General features: G+C 33.6%; 1 protein-coding gene across 1 annotated transcript; it reads right to left on the minus strand.

Moving 5' to 3' along the window:
* Positions 1-5,887: 5,887 nt before the first annotated feature.
* Positions 5,888-10,278, minus strand: LOC132312876 (binding partner of ACD11 1-like). Its single transcript, XM_059811427.1, has 5 exons — positions 10,126-10,278; positions 8,542-8,645; positions 8,332-8,407; positions 6,719-6,799; positions 5,888-6,645 (listed from the first exon to the last, which is right to left on the minus strand). The coding sequence occupies exons 1-5, from the start codon at positions 10,129-10,131 to the stop codon at positions 6,136-6,138; spliced, it is 777 nt and encodes a 258-aa protein (XP_059667410.1). The 5' UTR covers positions 10,132-10,278; the 3' UTR covers positions 5,888-6,135.
* Positions 10,279-20,705: the final 10,427 nt, after the last annotated feature.

A 20,705-nucleotide genomic window follows, 5' to 3' on the forward strand; every position in this document is an offset into this window, starting at 1 on the left:
TCTGACAAGTTTATTTTTTTCGTACATCATTTTGCGTGTTGTGTGGGTCCCGATGTTATTTCTCATTGCCATGCATTTATTTAATTGTGAGTTAATGTATTAGTTGCATATGTATTGTTAAGATTTTTTAAAAGATTTTAAAACTCGTTTAAAATATTTCAATATCCCTTTTATTATTTAATTTCATTATTTGAATTTTATATTGTAACTTATTTAATTAATTTACATAAGCGTTATGCTATAACGTATAAAATTTATTGGGTTTTTATTATAACAAATAAAGAGTTAGTCGTTTTGGCTTCTTTGAAGAGGCCTATATATATATGGCAATGGGATGTACTCAAAATGATATACCAATCTGCTCTACCATATTTGCGTATTGTTTTTCAGCGATTATCATATCGATATCTTTCATATATTTTACCTATATTTCAATATTTTGGGCAACTCGACATTGGAAACTTAGTCATTTTGCCTTCCTGTGTACATATAGAAGAGGCGCCGCTGAGAGTTGATTGGGTTGTATTTTGGAGTTGACTAGCACAGTCCGCACTTGCACGTAGGGGAGGGCTATCAACTTAAGGTCAGCGTGTTTATTACGTGCTTCTCTATATCAGGCCAGGCTTTCTTTAACTTTACTTTTATATTTTATTTGTTTCATTTCATTGTCTTTTATATGTAACATTTATATTTAAATTGTGTGTCTATATATATATTTGCATGCAACTAATATCATACAAAACTACCATATTCTTATTGATTTAATTTCTGCAAAACTTACTTTAATTATCAATTATATTTATATAAAGTTTTAGTGTGATACATTTATAATATTTTAGTTTATGAAATTAAATTTCCATAACATGTATATATATAGATATATGTATCATGTGGGTGGAGATGGATATTTTGTGGTAATGGTGTAGTTTTAGTGAGCTTTGAAAGGCATTTTTGGCATTTAAGCTTGGGTGAACTTTTCATCCATTTTGAGCCAATCATTTCAGATGAAGTCGTGGAAAACATTAGCCATAACTTCATTGTAAAGACTCAAACCCAGGGTCGGAATGGCTAACCGGGTCTTTACCAAAACCCGAGGACACACTAGGGGTAAAATGGTCATTTTACAATATGAGAGGGTAATCAGTCTTCAAACTAGTCAAATAAATTTTAAAACAATCTTTCTAGTCATTCCATGACATTTGAAAAGGTTCTTCGGTCATTGGATGTGATTTCCCAAAAGTGCTTTTACCCGGTTCAAGGGAAATCCCGACATTGTTTTACTAAAATAGCAATAACTCTCAACATGAATGGAATTTGAGGATGAGGTTGGTCTCATTGGAAATCTAACTCAAAATTCTTGAAAATGGACTCAAGAATGACCCTATTTGGGTTTAGAACGAAGAAGTTATGACTAAACGAAGTTATATAGTCAAAGCTGATACACTGTCAAGGGAAAAATACACACTGGAGGGCTAGAACCGGTTCCCAAATCTTGGTACCTATGCCACATGGATAAAAAGTCATAATGCGAACCAAAAACACCCTTGAACTGGTTCCCCAAGTCCAGAATCTAAAGATTTAACCCAGAAAAGGCCTAGATACTGAAATACATACATATGGACACTCCCTTGGTCCATTGGTGATCTTAAATAAAGTCTAATCCCGTTCCCAAACATGCAATTGACAGTGTATGCAACAAAATTAAACTCCCGTGCCTTCAATTAGATCGAATACAAGTCCGATACATCGTTTAAAGACGAATTACACAAAATCTCATTTTATACAATTTCAAAAAGGTTAAATACAAGGGTTGAGGCCTCCAAGGCCAAAATTACATAGCTTTGATATAAATGAAATAAATTCCCAACTACATCAATATCCATGGATGCATATAATTCATCAGTTCATCTCCAAGTTTCCTGAAAAATATTAATAAAAATAGGGTGAGTTCAACAGCTCAGTATAAAAAGCCTAAATTACATTCTTAAAAATCCCGTGAGCCACAACCAAAGAAAGGGAAATCAAAGAAAAGGGATCATGGGATAATAAGTCATATCAATTATATATGAATTTCCCAAATTCACAAACCATTCCATCACACATAAAATGCAAATGTTCCCTTCTTCCTTTCCAACCCAACCTGCCTAAAACCTTCATAATCATTAAATTTATTTACAACACCACCATCATCTCATTTCCTAACCTTCTCTCCCATATTAAACATAAATCCTCTCAACTCACCCCATACCAAGGATATGCACATTATACTACAATTCATTAAAATACAAATCATCGTAATAATCATATCAAAACACCCAAATATAAAATTGACCATACAAATCATATTTTTCACATTTTATCATAGAGAGTTAGCATACTTAGTACAAATAAAGGGAATCATCATATTCTCAACTCAAGTAATTAGATCAAAATCATCTCATGCTTAATATCACAACCAAAATTTTATAACTAAGCAAGCTTCACAATATCAAGAATTTTATGTAAGAAAATACATAGAAACTCACTGAAATCATAGGAATTCGTAATTTAGACTTCCCCTACCTCAAGATAGCAAACCAAACAAGGCCTTAGCAAGCCCTAGCTTTGAAATTCTCCAAACCCTAGCATTATGGGTGCCAAATGGAAGATCTTTCCAAGCTCTTTAACTTCCCTTCTTGGTCACCTCCAAAACCTCACTCTAAACACCTCAAACCAAGACTTAAAACAATGGAGGCAATTGTGTATATAGATGTATAGATATATAGAGAGAGGAAAAAGGAAAACTAGAAAGAGAGAAGGGGTTCTCGGCCAGATGAAGAGGAAGAGGAAATTGGGTTGATTTTTTTACAATAATTCCATGGTTCTAAGCGTGTCACTCGTCAAGCTTTGAGTGGAATCAACTTTTTGTCATTTTACCATCTTGCCCTTAAACTTTATACACAATCCATATCCCACAAATATCTACCTCTAATATATAGATATAGATGTATACAGATATATGAGAAAAGTCCATTATGCCCCTCTCTTAAAATGACAAAACCTGGAGAAGTTCCCGATTCCGGAAATCGCCCCGACCTTTGAAAAATTCTAAAAATGACACTGTTACTTCTAATTGTCTTAAAATGATTAAAAATATACTTCTAAAACTCTCGGCTCAAGGAAATGACCAAAACGACCCTCGGGGCCCGCGTGGCACGCAAAACGAGGCAATGATTAAAATAATCCAAAAAAATTAAAAAAAAATTCCAGAAAATAGAAAATAAGAAAAATCGGTAACATTACATTCATTTCCTTTTCCTCCCATTTTTGTCTCTCTTTTTTATCCATTTCACTTCCTCTCTCTAAAATCTCTAGATTTTGAGATAGCTAATGTGAGATTTAGGAAATGAGCAAAAAGGAAAAGTTGTTCTATTCTTCAAGGTCTACATTTCTATACCAGTCTTGTATCCATTTGGGGATTTTCGAGTTTGGGAGCTAAAGGTTCGGCTTCCATACTTGAGGTAGGGGTGTCTAACTCACCATGCTTTAGTTCTTTTTGAATTGTATTCCTTTGATTCCATGTTTTACTTGCATAAAATGATGATTCTTTGGGACTTGAGATGATATATGTGTGTCTCGTGAAAAACATCATGTTTATGTGTGGGTATAATTGAAATGCTACATTGTTGTTATGAAAGGATGCTATGTGTTTAAGTTGCTATATTGAGATTCTTGGTTGAAGTTGATGATGTGCTTTATTTTGAAATCAAGCATGCTTAAATTGTTGATGGAAATATGAGTTATGTTAATTCGATGTTATAACTCATGAATTTATTTCATGACATGGACATTGTTTGGGAATGGTTGTGATAAAGTATTTTATTAAGGAAATCGGATTTCGCGAGTCCGGTGCTAATCTTAACCTAAAGGGATCGCGTGCCGGACTTGGACGCGTAAAGTTGATTTACTAGGCCCCAAATGGTCGTCGGATTTGAGGCCAGAGATAGTAGTCAATCTCGCCTCGGTAAAGTCGATTAGCGGTTTTCGGTGTGAGTTGAGTTGGGCCGGGAATATGGTCGGCAAAACATGTCATTACATTGCATAATGGTGTGTTTGGGTTGATTTCAGCTTATTGGTATTCCCGTGTATGATCCCAACTCCTTTTATCTATTCTTTGTATGTTGATTCAAGGGAGCCCAAAGCTAATGCTTTAGGCATCTCCTACTGAGCCATTGTGCTCACCCCTTAATTATCATTTTCAGGACATAGCAAGGAAGTCGTAGACAATGCACCCCCGCAAGCTTAGAGTGAAGGGACGAGCTTTTGATATCTTTTGTAATAGACTAGTATGGACAATGATTTTGTAATGTAATTATATTCTTTTGTGAGTTTCAAGCGAAGCCTTTGTAATTATGGCCATGAAGGCCTCATCATCTTGTAAACATATTCTTTTGCACCTGTATAAATGTTTCAAAGATGTATGAATGATGATATTTGTTAATTTTATGAAACGTTTAAGGGTTGATAATGTTCATGGAGTTTTAATTTCATGTTTAGTTGTTTGGGGATTGCATTTGATTGGGTTTGGGAAGCAAAAATTTCGTTAAATTCATATTTGGGCATCATTTAACCGGTTAGATAGGAACATCTACTCGGTTAAATGAATGGACAATGTGTTGGTTTTGATGGATTTTTCCCATCTAACCGGTTAGATGGAGTTTTCTAATCGGTTAGATAGGATATGTGGTGTTCTTCTACCCGGGTAGAAGATTCCATCTACTCGATTAGATGTATGGGGTAGAGAATGGGTTGCATGATTTTCATCATCTAACCGATTAGATAGAGTCTATCTGGTTAGATATGATTTTTGGACGATTTTTCCACTGGACCATTCATGTACGCGGTTAGATGAACTGAACTAATGTTTGCACAATGACTTCATATTTCAATATAATTACCCAAAGACCCCCAGACCTCAACCAAAGTCCAGAATTACCCTAGAAAATGATAAAATTACCCCCGAAGGGTATGAATGTTATAACTTGACCAGAAAATGACTATTTTGCCCATGAGGGTTTCTATATCACTACTTAGCCACGATAGAAGTCTATTTTACCCTTTTGAGTTTAATATTATTATTTGACCATGCAAAAAGACCATTATACCCCTATTAACTCTAGGAGCATTAGAATGACATGATATGATTATAAAGCCTTCGGACCTCAATTAATTCATGAAATGACTCTAATAAATGACGATTTTATCCTTAATGGACCTTAAATCATTAAATTAATGTGAAATAACCATAGTACCCCTCGGCCACTTCCGGTTTAGGTGAGGACTCGGTTTGGGTTGTTATAAGGACCACAAGGCATTTACCAAAACACACACACACACTCGTACAAAGTCGGCATTTACCAAAACACACGCACTCATACAAAGTCGCTGTTCCTCATCTCTCCCCACCTCCATCATGTTATCAACATCTAGATACCTTGAAAACAACACCACCACTCAACTGAAGAATCCAACATCTTCCTCCCTCTCTAATCTCTACCATCATAACCGACAAGAGAGTGAAAAATTAACAAGTAGCTCCCATTTTCTCTCTCTCTCTCTCACACACACACACACAAACACACAAACACACACACACACACACACAAACACACAAACACACACACACACACACACACACAAACACACACACAAACATAGAAAGAGAGATTTCATTGGAACCATGTCGAATTCAGTCTCACATTCAATGCGAATTCAACCATTGTTAACATCATCACCTTGATTATCCTATCCACTTTCTCCGTCATTGTTTCCAATCCCAACGAATTCTTGTAAAAACCTGTAACTAATTCAAAACTCACATGCTGTGCGGATGGTAAAAGCCAAAATATACCCCGTAGATCTAACAGAAATTTCGTTGCAAATTTAGTTATGAGATGCACATATAAAAAACCTCAAGAATGCAGAATTTATTACTGCTGTCCAAACAAACAAAATGCTTTCACATAAAGCTTACATACCCAACAATATTTGATAACCTATATTTATACTGCCAAACCAAAAGAAAAGTATTAATCTACACCAGATTTAACAAATTGAAGTATCAAGCCCACTGCAGGCATAGGATTGAAAGGCTGCTCAATTGGGGTGTTCAGTGTCATGTACCTGGGAATAACCTGCAGCTATGTTTCTTCCTTGTTCTTCCTCGACCACTTTTTCCTTTGTCTTTTGCCCCACATCCCCTGCAGCCTTGGCAACCCTATTAAAAGCACCAGTAACCCACGATGTCCCAGTCAGTACATAGCGGTTCTTCATAATGGCTGATCCAGCATTACTAACCGTCTGCTCAGCAGCTGAAAAAGCTGACTTGGTCTTTTCAGAAACCTGGAACTTTTGGTCCACTTCTTTCACTTTCTCATTCACAATGGTAGTGCCAACGCTGATTTTTTCGGTAAGACCTATTTTTTGATCCAAAGAAGTAACTTTAGCCGTGGCGGTGGAAGTGATCTGGTGCTTCTCATCTAAAGCCTTCGCTTTGTTAATTGCATCTTTGCCCAAGATGAAACCCTTGGCCAACATGCCGCTTACGACATCCTCAGCCTTTTGAACAGCAGATCCAGCACCACCTGTATCTTTGTTCTCTGTGGCCTACAGAAGTTGGAACAATTAAGTCACATTAGAACAATCATTAAGAAAGAAATGCATTAAGAGAAGATCATACAGCAGGGGCTGAAACAGCAGGTGGCAGCTCATAGTCTGGAGCAAGAGCAATGTTAACAGACTGATCAACAATTGTTGATCCCTGGAAAAGCAAAAAAGTAATTATTATACACAAGAAGTTGAAATAGAGAATAGAAGTATAAAGCTACACAAAACTACGGGTAAGATAATAAGAAAATATACAATTCCTTCACAATTATGGACTTGCATATGAAACCCTAGAAGGCATCACAGTTGATAATATTGATCATACAAAAAGTGAAACTAGGAAAAATGAAGGACAGAAAAGTTAACATGGCATAATATTGGATTGTGTAATCTTCATGATGGTAATCCTACTTGTTTTACAAGTAGAAAGCTCAGGAAGTAAGTTAATGGATGTATTTCAAATGTTAAAAAAATAAATTAAAAATTAAAAAAAAATCATTTCCTATCTCCATTTTTCCATAAATATGGCTACTTAATATGTTCCTATCGATAAAAAATCATGTGTATCCCCTAATGCACAATTTAATTGAAGAAAAGAATTGCTACTAAAATCTTGATAAGTAGTGTAAGAAATGCAACATTCCATATAATGCACATGATCCAAAATATACTCAGCTAATACATGCATAAAATCTGCAAGAATCTAACTTAAGGTAATAAATCAATTAAAAATAGCTATGTAAAATCTAATTGAGATGTGGAATCATGTCAGATCTGTTCCATGATCTTGACTAGAACATCAGTTGCACAAAAACTAATTGGTTCAAATTCAAAAGAAAATTTAAACCACCACCTCATATGAAGTACACAAGGTTCTCAAAAAACTAAATTTGATTTTAAACTATGTTCATGAAAACTACATTTTGGAACAAGAGTTCTTATCCTGTGATCCTCACAGCAGCTACTCTTTCAAAAACCTTAAGATGGCAGTTCAGTGGCTAACCAAAATATAGACACAGGTTTTGAAATTATTCTCTAATATAACGAAACCGATCAAAGACAAAATGATGCAGGCAGAATTTCAAATTTCTCCAAGTGGAATTTGTGTTTTTCATAAACTTTCCATATTTTGAAAGTTTCCTAATTTTAAGTAGTTTTCTGATTTTCATCAGCTTTCCTTTTTGAGTAGTTTTCTGATTTTCAACGGCTTTCCTATTTTGATTTTATTTTATATTTGGTAGTTTTCTAATATAAGGCTAGGTTTGGGGAGAAAGAAACTCTATATAAAGCCTTGTAATTGCTAGGGTTTACAGTTTTAGTTGAAGAGATTTTTTTATTTTTTTTTACAGCAAAAAAAGTTTGCTTTGCTTTGCAATTCTACTTTCTCTAACATTAGTCTTTTATTTCATTTTAATATTGTTGTGAAGATGATTTGATCGTATACTCTTGGTAAGGCGGCATCAGTTATTTGAAATTCTGCCTGCATCACAAAATGTCGACCAAAAAGACATATGGGAAACTGATAAGTTAGTGACAAGGTTCGGTCATGTCAACAAGGAAACAAAGTACATAACTTTATAGTATAGAAGTGCAGGGTCACATCAAATGATTTAATGTTAAGTCAACAACAAACATTCTAAAACAAATAAAATAATTAATTCCATAGGTCTTAAGAAGTAGATATACCGAAAGAAGAACCGCAGTTTCTGCCCCCTGAGAATCCTTGAAAGTAATGTATGCAATTTGAGACCTCTCATTCTCACTGGAAAATAAGATACAAGTATAATTCCAGTTTATGAGTTGTTTTGTTATTCTAGGCGAGGCAACCAAATGGAAGATCATCATCAATAAAAAAGGCAGAGAAGAAAAAACCTGACATTACTAAAACTAACTGACCTATGCATTTCAACATATTCAATATCACCAGAAAAAGAGAAGAACTCCTTTATATCTTTCTCAGAAGCACCTAAGGAGACATTGCTGACTTTCACCGTTCTTATCTGCGATGACAGAAAACATACAAGAGAAAGAGAGAGAAAGAGAGGATGAGATCACATTGAGTATCTTCCACACGTAATCCAAAATGTCCATACTATCAAATCAGATCAACTAGCATACACAAATATAAGCATAATATGTAGATGTGGTAAAGCAACAACTTATAAGTGAGTGGGAAAAAAATCCTTCAACCCTCAAGAAATACATTACCTGAAGTCAAATGCACCATTTTAATTAAGGGGCAGAGTCATGATCTTTAAAGGCCCTAAGAAATATGCGAAAGTCATCTGTTCAATTCCCATAGAGGGAATTTTTTTTCCCCCGGGGTATAAAGGGCTTTTTTTTTTTTTTTTTCCCTCTATGAAACTCCTGTCTTAGTCTTCATTTTTCAGCAGAGGATATAGATGTGAAAGAAAAAAAAAAAAGGAAAAAAAAAAGAAAAAAAGAAAAGAGGATGCATTAATTCATCCTTGCAGCATAGCCCTTTAATGTTAACATTAAGGATTCCAAAATGACTCCAACTAACGAATATAAATTCATAGTTTGAGTCATCCAACCCCCTCTTCTTTTTGGTGATTGGGAAGTGGAAGGTTGAGGACAAAAATACACAGACAATTCCATTTTGTAGCATAAGGGCAACTTGTTGTACATAGAAGTTATATAGGGTTAAGAGTGTTAAGGCCTATAGAACCTAGGTTGGCTATTTCGTACAAAACGGAGTCTGTAATCTTTAATATATTAGTTTCACTTTAGCTTTTATTTATTATTTTAAAAGTTAGTTGAATTACCTCTGTCCAACCAAAAAGATGAATTCAAAATTTCAACAAGGACAAAAAGAAAAAACTCAACTCTCAATATGCATCCATATGATTAACCATATTAGGGCTTTCAATATGCATAATTTCATCTTTACTTTCACGTTTTTTTTTTGATAAGTAAGAATCTTTATTTTCATGTTTTGAAGTGTATTAAACTGTTTTAGAATCTGAAATCCTAATTGAATTAGAACAGTAACAGTTCAATTGACCCAGAGATCAATCGAAGCTTGTTTTACTTTTAAACATATTCGGGTTTTCAATATGCATGATTTGATCTTTCACGTATCGATTAATTCACACCCAGATAGGAAACTTTCATTAAGCAGACTGACCATATAACACAAATTACTTAAAAATTTCAAAGACAACATACATAAAATACTAAGATGAGTAAATTACTTCCTTAGAAACAAAATTCACAAAGGAACTAAAATTAGTATAAAAAATGCGGCAACCAATCAGATCTAAGAGACTGCATACAGCAGTAGTATGATCATGTAGAGTTGTAGAACACAAGAATTTACTTGTGCATAAAAAAACGCAATTGTCAAATAATAGTAACGAATCTAACCTAATTAAAAACAGATAAAACATTCAAAATTAGCAAATGATCCAAATTTTAATCTAATAGAGATAGAGGGATGAAGAAATTTCCAATACTAACCGACATTGAATCTAGTTTGAGTAAACCAGAGAACGATCAATTGAAGAACAGACTTGGATAAGAGATGAACAGAGAAACAGATTGCACAACACTCGGAGGAGAGAGAGAGAGAAACTTGGGGGTGAAGTGAAGGTAAAAACAACAAGGGTAATGAAATGGACTTGTAGTCGATACGTGGGCTCGTCACGCGGTTCTCATTTTCTCGGGAAAATATAAATTTACGTGTAAAGATCGTCTCGCGTACTAAAAAATGTGCTGTTACCATGTTTCGCCACGTCATCTTAACTGCTGACGTGGCGAGGATCACTTTCAGGAAATAAGTTTGAGAAAGATTTCAAATTATTTTAAAATATATAAAATTATAAATTATAAATTTAAATTTAATAGTAATTACAAATTTAAAATTTGACGTAGATATGACTGAAAGGATTGTGCAGGTAGATTTTTAATTTAGGGTTAATTATAATGAAACTCTCCAAAGTTTACTATAATAACAGATATATACAAGTTGAGTTGTTTTCAAACAACACCTTCCCTTAAAATTTGATAAAGGTAATAAAGACACCCCAATGATGGCCTGCCACATCTGAATTGACAAATTTACCCTTTGACTTATAAATTGACCAAATTGAGTACTGAAATTACCTTTCTAACCTTTATTAATAAAATTAATAATAATAATAAATAAATAAAACAAACTATTTTCCTTCTTTCTCTCCAAAGCCGTTCGTTTATATATATACTTTAATCACTCATTGATGTTGCCACCGCCGCCGCCGCCAAAACCTATATACTTCTTTGTGGTGATGGTGGCAATTGTGGTGGTGAGCGATTTAAGGATAAAGAGGGCTAGGATTTAGTGGTGGGTTTGAGGGAGAAGCCGTGAGTTTGGTGGTGGGTTTTTAGGATTTGGCCGTGGTTGTTCTTGTTTCACCCTGAAATTTGTTGTACCTGAAACTCACCGGAACTTCACTGGTTTAAACGGTGATGATCAGAAGTTCACTATAGCTCTTCACCGGATTGACGCACGCCGGATATTTATGGTATCGATTTAGTCTGTTGAAGCTTTTAGGCAATTAGGCCAAGATGATGAGTCTTGGTTAGAAGATGGATGATGTTGTGTACTGATGTTCTGAAGCTCGCCGGAAATGATATTGATTGAGATTTCGATTAAAAATATGTTAGGCCAGTTCCTCATGTGCCTAAGAAGTAATCCAGTAAACCACCACCCACCTTCATCACCATCCACTACTGATGGAGCCACCGTCGGCGGCGGCGAAGGGGGACATCACCCCTAGACAGACAAGCCGAATCATTCTTCCTGCCGATCTTTGAGATCCGCAATGTGGAGCCAGCACCATGAAGCAGGTCGAGGACAAAAGTGAGGAACTCCGACAACTCGTCGGCAATCGGTACTGACAAAGGTGTCCATATCCGCCATCCTCCACTCGCTCTTCGTCGAAACCCCCAAATTCACCATCTCTCCACTCCCTCTTGTGTGAATGCTTTTTTATTTTATTTTTGTAGTATTATTATTATTTTTCCTATTTTTGTATTATAAAAATACCTTTTGGTGTAAGTGGAGGACGGTGGGGATGGAAGTGAAGTTGGGGTTGGTGGTCGGTGGTGGTGTGTTGTCAGGGTTCAAGATATACATACATACATACATACATATATATATATATATATATATATAGAGAGAGAGAGAGAGGGGGGAGGGGATTCTGATGAAAGAAGGCGAGAGATCGAGGAAAGAGATTGGTGAGGTTTACTGATAGGTAGAAGTGTCATTTAAGAATTTTAATATTTTATAATAAAATATTTAAGGGTAATATTGACATTTCACATCTTTTAAGGGATTGTTTGGATCCATTTTTTGACAGGGGGTGTCATTGTTAAAAAAATGCTTAACATGTATGCCTGTCATTATGGCAAACCTCAGGGGGGTGTCATTATAATTAACCCTTTAATTTATTATGACAAGAATGTTAATCTTTCATTCATCACAAATTTTTTCATTTCAAATTAAATTCCTGATAAGAATTGTGCGAGTAGATTTTTAATTTATTATGACAAGAATGTTAATTTTTCATTCAACACAAATTTTCTCAGTTTAAATTAAATTCATTCTGTCTATCATGTTTGTTTAAAAGAATTATATGTGAAATTTTTAAATTTTATTAAACATTAAGGTTGTGTTTGATATGCACAAAATAATTGTTCTATTATATAATATTTTTAATAGTAATCGAAAATATATTTGGTAATGTTAAAAATAATAATAATAATAATAATAAAAATAAAAATATATATTTGATCAAAAAAAATACTTGATCACATGGAAGCTGAAATCATTGCCTCTCCTTTAAAAGTCAGTACCACAGCTGATGCTGATACAAGAAAAATAATTGAACAAAATAACTTCACTAACCAGTATTTACACACTCTTGGTACCCAATTAGACAAAATTGAGCTTTCATTAACCCAACCTCCCAATCTTTCAGTAAAAACTCCTACTACTTCTTACATGGAACACCCATTATTTCTATGCCTACACATAGAAAAGGTCTCCTAGCAGCCTTGCCAGATCCTTCTGTTATCCTCCAAATTGAAACCATCCTCAAAACCCTTGAAAAAGGTAAATCCCAAGTCAAAGACGAAAAAATTATCACTGTAATTAATAATACTGACAATTCTGATAGTTTCTCCTCTAATAATTCTAGTTACCCCTCTGACATCCAGAATATTGAGAATGCTTTCTCCAACCTAGAACTCAATCGTCTAACTAATAAACGCGTCAACTCCACTAGTCTTACCAAAAATTGATACCCAAAACCGACGCCTCCTGATCTCCAATATGAAGAACGAAATATCCAAAATCAATTCTCTGTTTCTTCCGATAAACTTTATAAATGGAATATAGATGGTTTATCTGAACAGGAAATTCTCAATAAACTCAATCATATATCCATGGTAGCTAACAATTATGTTACTTCACATAACCTTAGTCAACCGAAAATTGTTGATTTACTTACTTCGGGATTTTCAGGAATATTAAAATCATGGTGGGAAAAACATCTCACTGAAGATTCTCGTGACAAGATAAAAAAATGTTGTCCAAAAAGACAACAATGGCCTTCCCATCTTTGATGAAACCATAGGACGTGGTATTCCTGATGGAGTTAACACACTAGTCTATACCATAGTTGAACACTTCATAGGTACTCCAAGTAACATCACTTCCAGAATACATGACTAGTTTACCAACCTTACTTGTCCAACCATGAGTGATTTTAGATGGTACAAAGATGTATTCCTTTCCAGAGTCATGCTTAGAGATGATAGTAATAAACTATTTTGGAAAAAAAATTCATTAATGGCCTACCCAATCTCTTTACCCACAAAATTAGACATACTCTTAGTAAAGCCACAGGTAACATTGATTATGATAACCTTACTTATAGCAATTTCATTAGCTTAATCCAAAAAGAAGGATTAAAGATGTGTATTGACATGAAAATCAGTAACCATTTACAAGATGAAAGGAAACGAGCTAAATATGAAATGGGAACCATCTGTGAACAGTACGGTTTTCCTCCTATAGCTCCCTCAAGACAAAACTCCAAGCCCTACAAGAAAACCTACAACAGTCACAAAGGTTATCGTAGGAATTACAAGAATAGAAAATCAGTATTCCCTAAAAATGAATACTATTCTAAAGAAAAGTCTAGACCTAAAAAGAAATTCCGTAAAACACTTCTAGACAAAAAGATAACAAAAATACCAAAGATGTTAGTAAAATTAAATGTTACAAATGTGGTCGATTAGGACACTTTACAAAAGACTGTTATGCTAAAAAGAAGATCAATCAGTTGCACATTTATGATGAAATTAAAGACTCTATCTATCAAATACTCCAGTTAAGAGACACTGATGATAGTAGTAGTGACCCAGAAGTCAGTTCTTCATCCCAGTCATCTGACAATTCTCCTAGTTCTCCCAACATTACATTAGGATGTAAAGATAGTTGCTGCAATCCCAATAAGTCACTTGCTGTTCTCACAAAAACTAATGAACAAGAACATCTACTTATTGATTTAATCAGCAAAGTAGATAACCATGAGTTAAAAACCTTATATCTTAAAAAACTTAAGGTATTATTGGGTAACTCAGAAACTAAACCCCCAACGGTTAGTAAACCCAATTTTAGCCTATATAAAACATTAGAAAGGTTTAATAACCAGCCTAAAGAAGTCACCATTCAGGACCTTCAGGCAGAAATTAACATAATTAAAACCGAAATTAAAAATCTCAAGTTAGAAAACCAAGTCATAAAAAACAATATCAAGGAGTTAAACACAAACCCTGCGTTTTCCTTCAAAGGAAAAGAATCATCTGATGAAGAAGGCTCTGAACATTCAATCCATTCAGAACCCTCTTAAAAACTCCAAACTTTAAATCACATATCATTCCAAAAATGGTATGCTAAAGTTACCCTTATCATCAACAAAGATTTCAAACTTGAAGTCATTGCTTTGATTGATACGGAAGCTGATCTTAATTGCATTCAGGAAGGTCTCATACCAATCAAATACTATGAGAAAACCTCATAAAGGCTAAGCTCAGCTAATGGAAGTAAAATTGATATAAAATACAAGTTATCTAAAGCTCATATTTGTCAAAACAATGTATGTTTCAAGACATCCTTTGTTTTGGTAAAAAATATGACTGATAAGTTAATCCTAGGAGTTCCATTTATCTACTTCTTTTATCCATTCACTACTAATAATGAAGGATTAGTCACTCATTCTTTTGGACAAGAAGTCCAGTTTAAATTCCTAAGCCCCCCTCTAGGAAAGAATTAAAATCAGTAATTGATTCCTCTGTTTCCAAATCCGTAAACCTACTTTAAAGTAAAACTTAACAGTTAGAATTTTTAAAAGAAGAAGTTAATTATAAATGCATTGATGATCAGTTAGCTGACCCAGTGCTTCAACAAAAAATTCAAGATTTCGCACGATAAATTAAAAACCAAGTTTGTTCTGATCGTCTAACTGCCTTTTGGCATAGAAAATGACATTCGGTTCGGTTACCTTACGTTAAAGGCTTTAAGAGAAGACATATTCCCACTAAGGCAAGACCAATCCAAATGAGTCCTGAAGTTATGGAATTATGCAAGAAAGAAATTTATGATCTTTTACATAAAAAGATCATTAGAAAAAGCAAGTCACCCTGGTCATGCCCAGCTTTCTATGTTCAGAAAAATTCTGAAATAGAGAAAGGAGTTCCTCGTCTAGTTATAAACTACAAGCCCCTTAACAAGGTTTTAGAATGGATCAGGTATCCTATTCCCAATAAGAAGGACCTTATTAGCCGCCTAAGTCAGGCAGTCATTTTCTCTAAATTTGATATGAAATCAGGATTTTGGTAGATTTGTTTGAGAAAAAAAGATAGGTATAAAATTGTTTTCACCACTCCCTTTGGTCATTATGAGTGGAAAGTCATGCCCTTTGGATTAAAAAATGCCCCAAGTGAATTTCAAAATATCATGAATGATATTTTTAATCCTTATAGTCATTTTTTCATTGTTTATTTTGATGACATTCTCCTCTTTTCAAAGTCAATTGATGAACACTGGAAACATTTAAAAACGTTTCTTACTGTCATCCAAAAAAATGGTCTTGTAGTCTCTACTTCAAAAATCAAGTTATTCCAAACCAAAATCCGTTTTTTAGGTTATCACATTCATCAAGGCCAAATCCGTCCTATTGACCAATCAATCCAGTTTGCCGATAAGTTCCCTGATGAAATTCTTGATAAGTCACAACTTTAAAGGTTCTTAGGATCTCTCAATTACATTGCTGATTTCTACAAAGATCTTCGTAAGCAATGTAAACCACTCTTTGATCGTCTGCAAAGTAATCCTCCTCCATGGACTTCTGTTCATACTAGTATAATCAAATCTATCAAGCAATATGTTAAGTCATTGCCTTGTCTTGGCATTCCAACTACTGATTCTTTCAAAATCATTGAAACTAATGCCTCAGACATTGGTTATAGTGGCATCCTCAAACAACGGACCAGTCCAAATGCACCTGAACAATTGGTTCGGTTCCATTCTGGTGTTTGGACAAAAGCACAAAGTAATTACAGTACTATTAAAAAAGAAATTTTATCTATTGTTTTATGTATTAGTAAATTTCAAGATGATATTTTAAATCAAAAGTTTTTAGTTCGAGTTGATTGTCAAAGTGCAAAATATGTTTTAGAAAAAGATGTTGAAAATATTGCTTCTAAACAAATTTTTGCCCGGTGGCAAGCCATATTAAATATATTTGATTTTGATATAGAATATATTAAAGGCAGTAACAATTCCATTCCAGATTTTCTCACTAGAGAATTCTTTCAGAAATCTGATGGCAAACCGGCAGCCTCCCCAAAGGCCTCAACCAGTTAAACCCTTTGATATTTGCTCAGGCAAGGTTTCAGTTTTCATATTATCAGTCTTCATTTGTAATATTCATTTTTCTATCTTCGTTGTATTACATCTCCAGTATGCTGTATACGACCATCTACCAGTAATCTATCAGTTTGTAAGTTATTTTCATTATATTATGTTGTAATTATCTTTCATTAATATCAGTTAATTTTAGTTAATTTATTTTAAGTAATTATCTTTCATAAATATCAGTTAATTTCAGTCAATTTATTTTAAGATTTATTTTATGTTATTGTGCCCTTCCCCTTTGAGGAGATTGTTGTTGTATCAGAGGTTTTCCAATTAACTTTAGTTAGGACATTGACTTTGTTATGACAGTTTTCTAGATAATCAAAAATTTTGATTTCTAGCTGGTGTTCCATCACGAAGGTTTGCCAATGATGGAGAATCTAATTTTGTTCTTTTTCAGTATGGGTTTTGTGAAAAGATTTTCGCTTTTCTTTGTTACTTGGGGATGGGTAGTCATCATGTAATTTTGAAAGATTATACTTAAAAGGTTTACTAATAGTATTTAACTGAGGGTTCAGTGCATTAAGGTTTGCAATAAAATCAGAAGGTGTAGGAGAGGTAGGTGTAGACCTAGATTTATTAGATTGGGGAGTAACACAACAAGGGTGAGTAACTTGTTCTTCTATTTGAATACCTTTTAACTTAGTATCTTTTGGCTGGGGATGAAAACGAGATTTTTCCTATCTAGAAGAGGAGCTTCACTTTCCTTGTCTAATAAACTACCATCTGGTCTATCAAAAGAGGTATAAGGACGTGAGCGAATCAGAAGGCGTTGTTCATCAAAGCTTATTCTGACTGTTCCGTCAAGAAATTCCTGCACTCTATCAAGATTACTAATATCATTATTTATTTTGACTGGGTGATTCTCATTCTCAAGAGTCCATTCATTGGGCAGTGAAATATCTTTCCAAGCAATAGTTTTCTTTATATGAAATATAAAAATATATTGTAAATGCGAAAAATATTAATGGACCTTCTGCACTCTGTGTTTGTTGAAAGTTCCGGCCTTGGACTATTACATAGTTTGTAGTTAATTGACTAACTGGGCCATTTGAGCTTATTTGAACTGGACTGAATCTTATCTTTTTGTTTGACCTGTTTTTCACTGAAGTCATGGGCTGCCCTCCTTTGACGTAACGAGCTTTATTGATGATCTTGTTACGGCCATGGGTATCCGCCACATGCTTTTATGTAAAGTCTTCTCTCTTTTTTATGCACACTCATATTTGCTTACCCAAGTAGTATCTCTATAATAATAATTAGTCTAAAAATATTATTTATTTAAGATATTTATAAATTATTTTTTTCTATTGTTTAGCTACAATGCTGAATCATGTAAAAATATCAAATTAGTGTTTCAATTTTTAGCCTCTATTTACGAAATGTTACAAAACAAAATATTTTTTTAACAAGTGTATTTGTTTACTGATAAAAGTACCGATAAAAACAAAAATACTAAAAACAAATCGTGTACCAAACAGGCTCTAGGACCCTATTTGGCAACCGCTTTTATTTCATGTTTTTGTTTTAACCCGAAATAAAAATTATAATTTTATTTCATGTTTTTATTTCATGTTTTTCAATGATCATCGAAAGTATATTTGGTAATGTTATATTTGGTGGAATATTTTTAGAAGTCAAAATATAAAAATATGCTTGGTAAAAAAATATTACAAATTTGAAAAATAAAATGACTAGTTAAAAGGTCATTTAAGATTTTTTGTATTTTAGCTAGTGTTCATCACTAGTTTTGCTAGAGTGCGAAAATAATTAGAAATAACAATTTGATACTTTCGGATTTTGGCGTTTATTTCGAAAATATTTCCGTACTATTCAAATTACAATAAACATTATCAAACACACTTTCATGTTGTGTGAATTATGTTTCGTTAGAATACACTATCCAAAGCAAACAAAATACCAAACAAAAAAATGGCTAAACAGGGCCTAAGTTTTCTTGATTTCGAATCAAAACTATTTATTTATGATGTTTGAAAGGATTATGTGTGTGGATTTCAAATCTATGGTGACAAGAGTAGCTAATTTTTTATTTAATTTTAAATTAAAATTAAATTTATTCATCCATTATGTCAAGGGCCTTCAAGGCTTATAAATAGAAAGTTCCTTTAATCTTTTGGCAAAGGAGACAGCGAGAGTTCGAGTTTGAGTTAGGTAAGAAGTTGGAGTCATAGATATTACTCCACCACTTGAAGGAAATTGTATGTGTGAATTTCAAATATATGTTGCCAAGAATATATAGCTAATCTTTTTTACTCAAGATAAAATTTTTTGATTTCAAATAAATTTCATTCATCTATTATGATGTTTAAGACAATTGCACGTGTGGATTTCAAATTTATGATAGCAAGAGTAGCTAACTATTTTTTTCTTTTTTGTGTTTAGGCAAAATATTATTCCCACACACACTCAAAATCCATCCAGGCATTTCCCGTCTGAAAAATGTGTTCATAACTTCACGTACCTCGGAATAATTTGTAAAAATTTTATAACTTATTCGGATAGTGTTGTTAAAATTATTTATGAACTTTTTGTAATGGTGTAAGAAAATGATAATACCTCGGAATAATTTTTATTTTTCTTTTTAAGAAAGGAAAAGAAAACTTAAAATGAAAATCATTTTAAAGAAAACCTATATATTTTAAATTTATATTAAGGGACATTTTCATCATTATAACATCACTTTAATGGTGTGTAATTTTTACATTTTCTTAAATTTTATTTTTAAAAAATTTATAAAGAAAAGAAAACCTAAAATTAAAAATCATTTTATGAAAAACCTAAATTCTCTTAAATTTGTATTAAGGGGCATTTGGTTATTATAACATCACTTTGCAACAATTAGATAGTTCACAAAGTTTTAAGTAAAAAAAAAAATTGTTCTAAAATTTTGTGCCAAAAATTAAAAGAGGAGAGGCTGTATGCAATTTATTCACTTAATAAGTTTAACAAATTATTAGGTTACCTTTAGGGTAAAGGGTAAAGTGCAAAAAAATTCATCTTTAACTTTAAGTGCACGAACAAATCACGTGACAAGTTTAAATTGATTAAATAGAAAAAAAATACGCCTTGTAATATATGGATTACCTAATACATGGGCTTAGGGGCATATAGGTGTGTCGGCAGAGGAATTCAGAGGTAAGCCTTTGAGATTTCGCTTTTGAATCGCACTCTTAACTTAAATAATGGTATATTGTGACATCAATATACGTACTTAAAAAAAAATAATAATAATAAATAAATATAAGGGCTCATAACGTTGTTCTTATTTTGATGCTACCAATCAAAGAGAAGAAAGAGCTGGAAGAGATAAAGGCTCTACTCGAAGATATGAATTTGCAGGCTGAGTCCTCTAAGTGACCGAGGCAGCAAGAGCTAGCTCAATGTGGGGGCTGGCTCCGGCCGGCGAAATTAAAACAAATTAATAAGCCATTATTCATTTTTATTTTTTATTTTATGTATAATGTTTTGAAAGGATTATATACATGCGGGGATTTTAAAAAAGAATTGTATGTGTGGATTTTCAAGTCCTATATGTTATCCACAAGTTCTTTCTGGTACAATAATGGTATCCTTAATTATTGATGATAATGGTATCCTTAATTATTTAGAAAGGATTATATGCGTGGATTTACCCCCTAGTATCACATAACAGGGGTAAGTGCAAAAAACACTCATGTAGTATACATTTCATAGCATTTTTACCCCCTATTTAAAAAAATGTGCAAAAAACATCCCTATTCTTTTCAATTTGTGCGAAAACACCCCTCAATTAATATAATCCCTATTTTACCCTTTTACTCTTCAAAAAATGCCCCTACACTCATTTTCTCTTTTAACCCTTTTTCTTTCTCCAAAGGAGGCCCCGACAGAGACCGATGAGATGGTTCAGCGGGTTGGCAAGGTGGCCAAGGAAGGAACAGGTGAGAGGTGCAGCGACCTTTGTACGACAACGAGGGTCGGGATTCCTGTGAGGTGCTGAACCGGCAAGAAAGAATTGTCTATGAGTTGAGATGAGGGTCAGATAGAGGTTCCACTATGGGGATGGGCTCAC

Source organism: Cornus florida, unplaced genomic scaffold (assembly GCF_030987335.1).
Source record: "Cornus florida cultivar Cherokee Brave unplaced genomic scaffold, ASM3098733v1 CherokeeBrave_3.0.0_Hap2_Chr06, whole genome shotgun sequence".
Classification (NCBI taxonomy): domain Eukaryota; kingdom Viridiplantae; phylum Streptophyta; class Magnoliopsida; order Cornales; family Cornaceae; genus Cornus; species Cornus florida.

Coding starts and splice junctions, on each gene's coding strand:
- LOC132312876 (XM_059811427.1), bottom strand. Junction 8,408..8,541: donor GAATATGTTGAAATGCATAG/GTCAGTTAGTTT, acceptor CTTATTTTCCAG/TGAGAATGAGAGGTCTCAAA. Junction 6,800..8,331: donor AAACTGCGGTTCTTCTTTCG/GTATATCTACTT, acceptor TTGCTTTTCCAG/GGATCAACAATTGTTGATCA.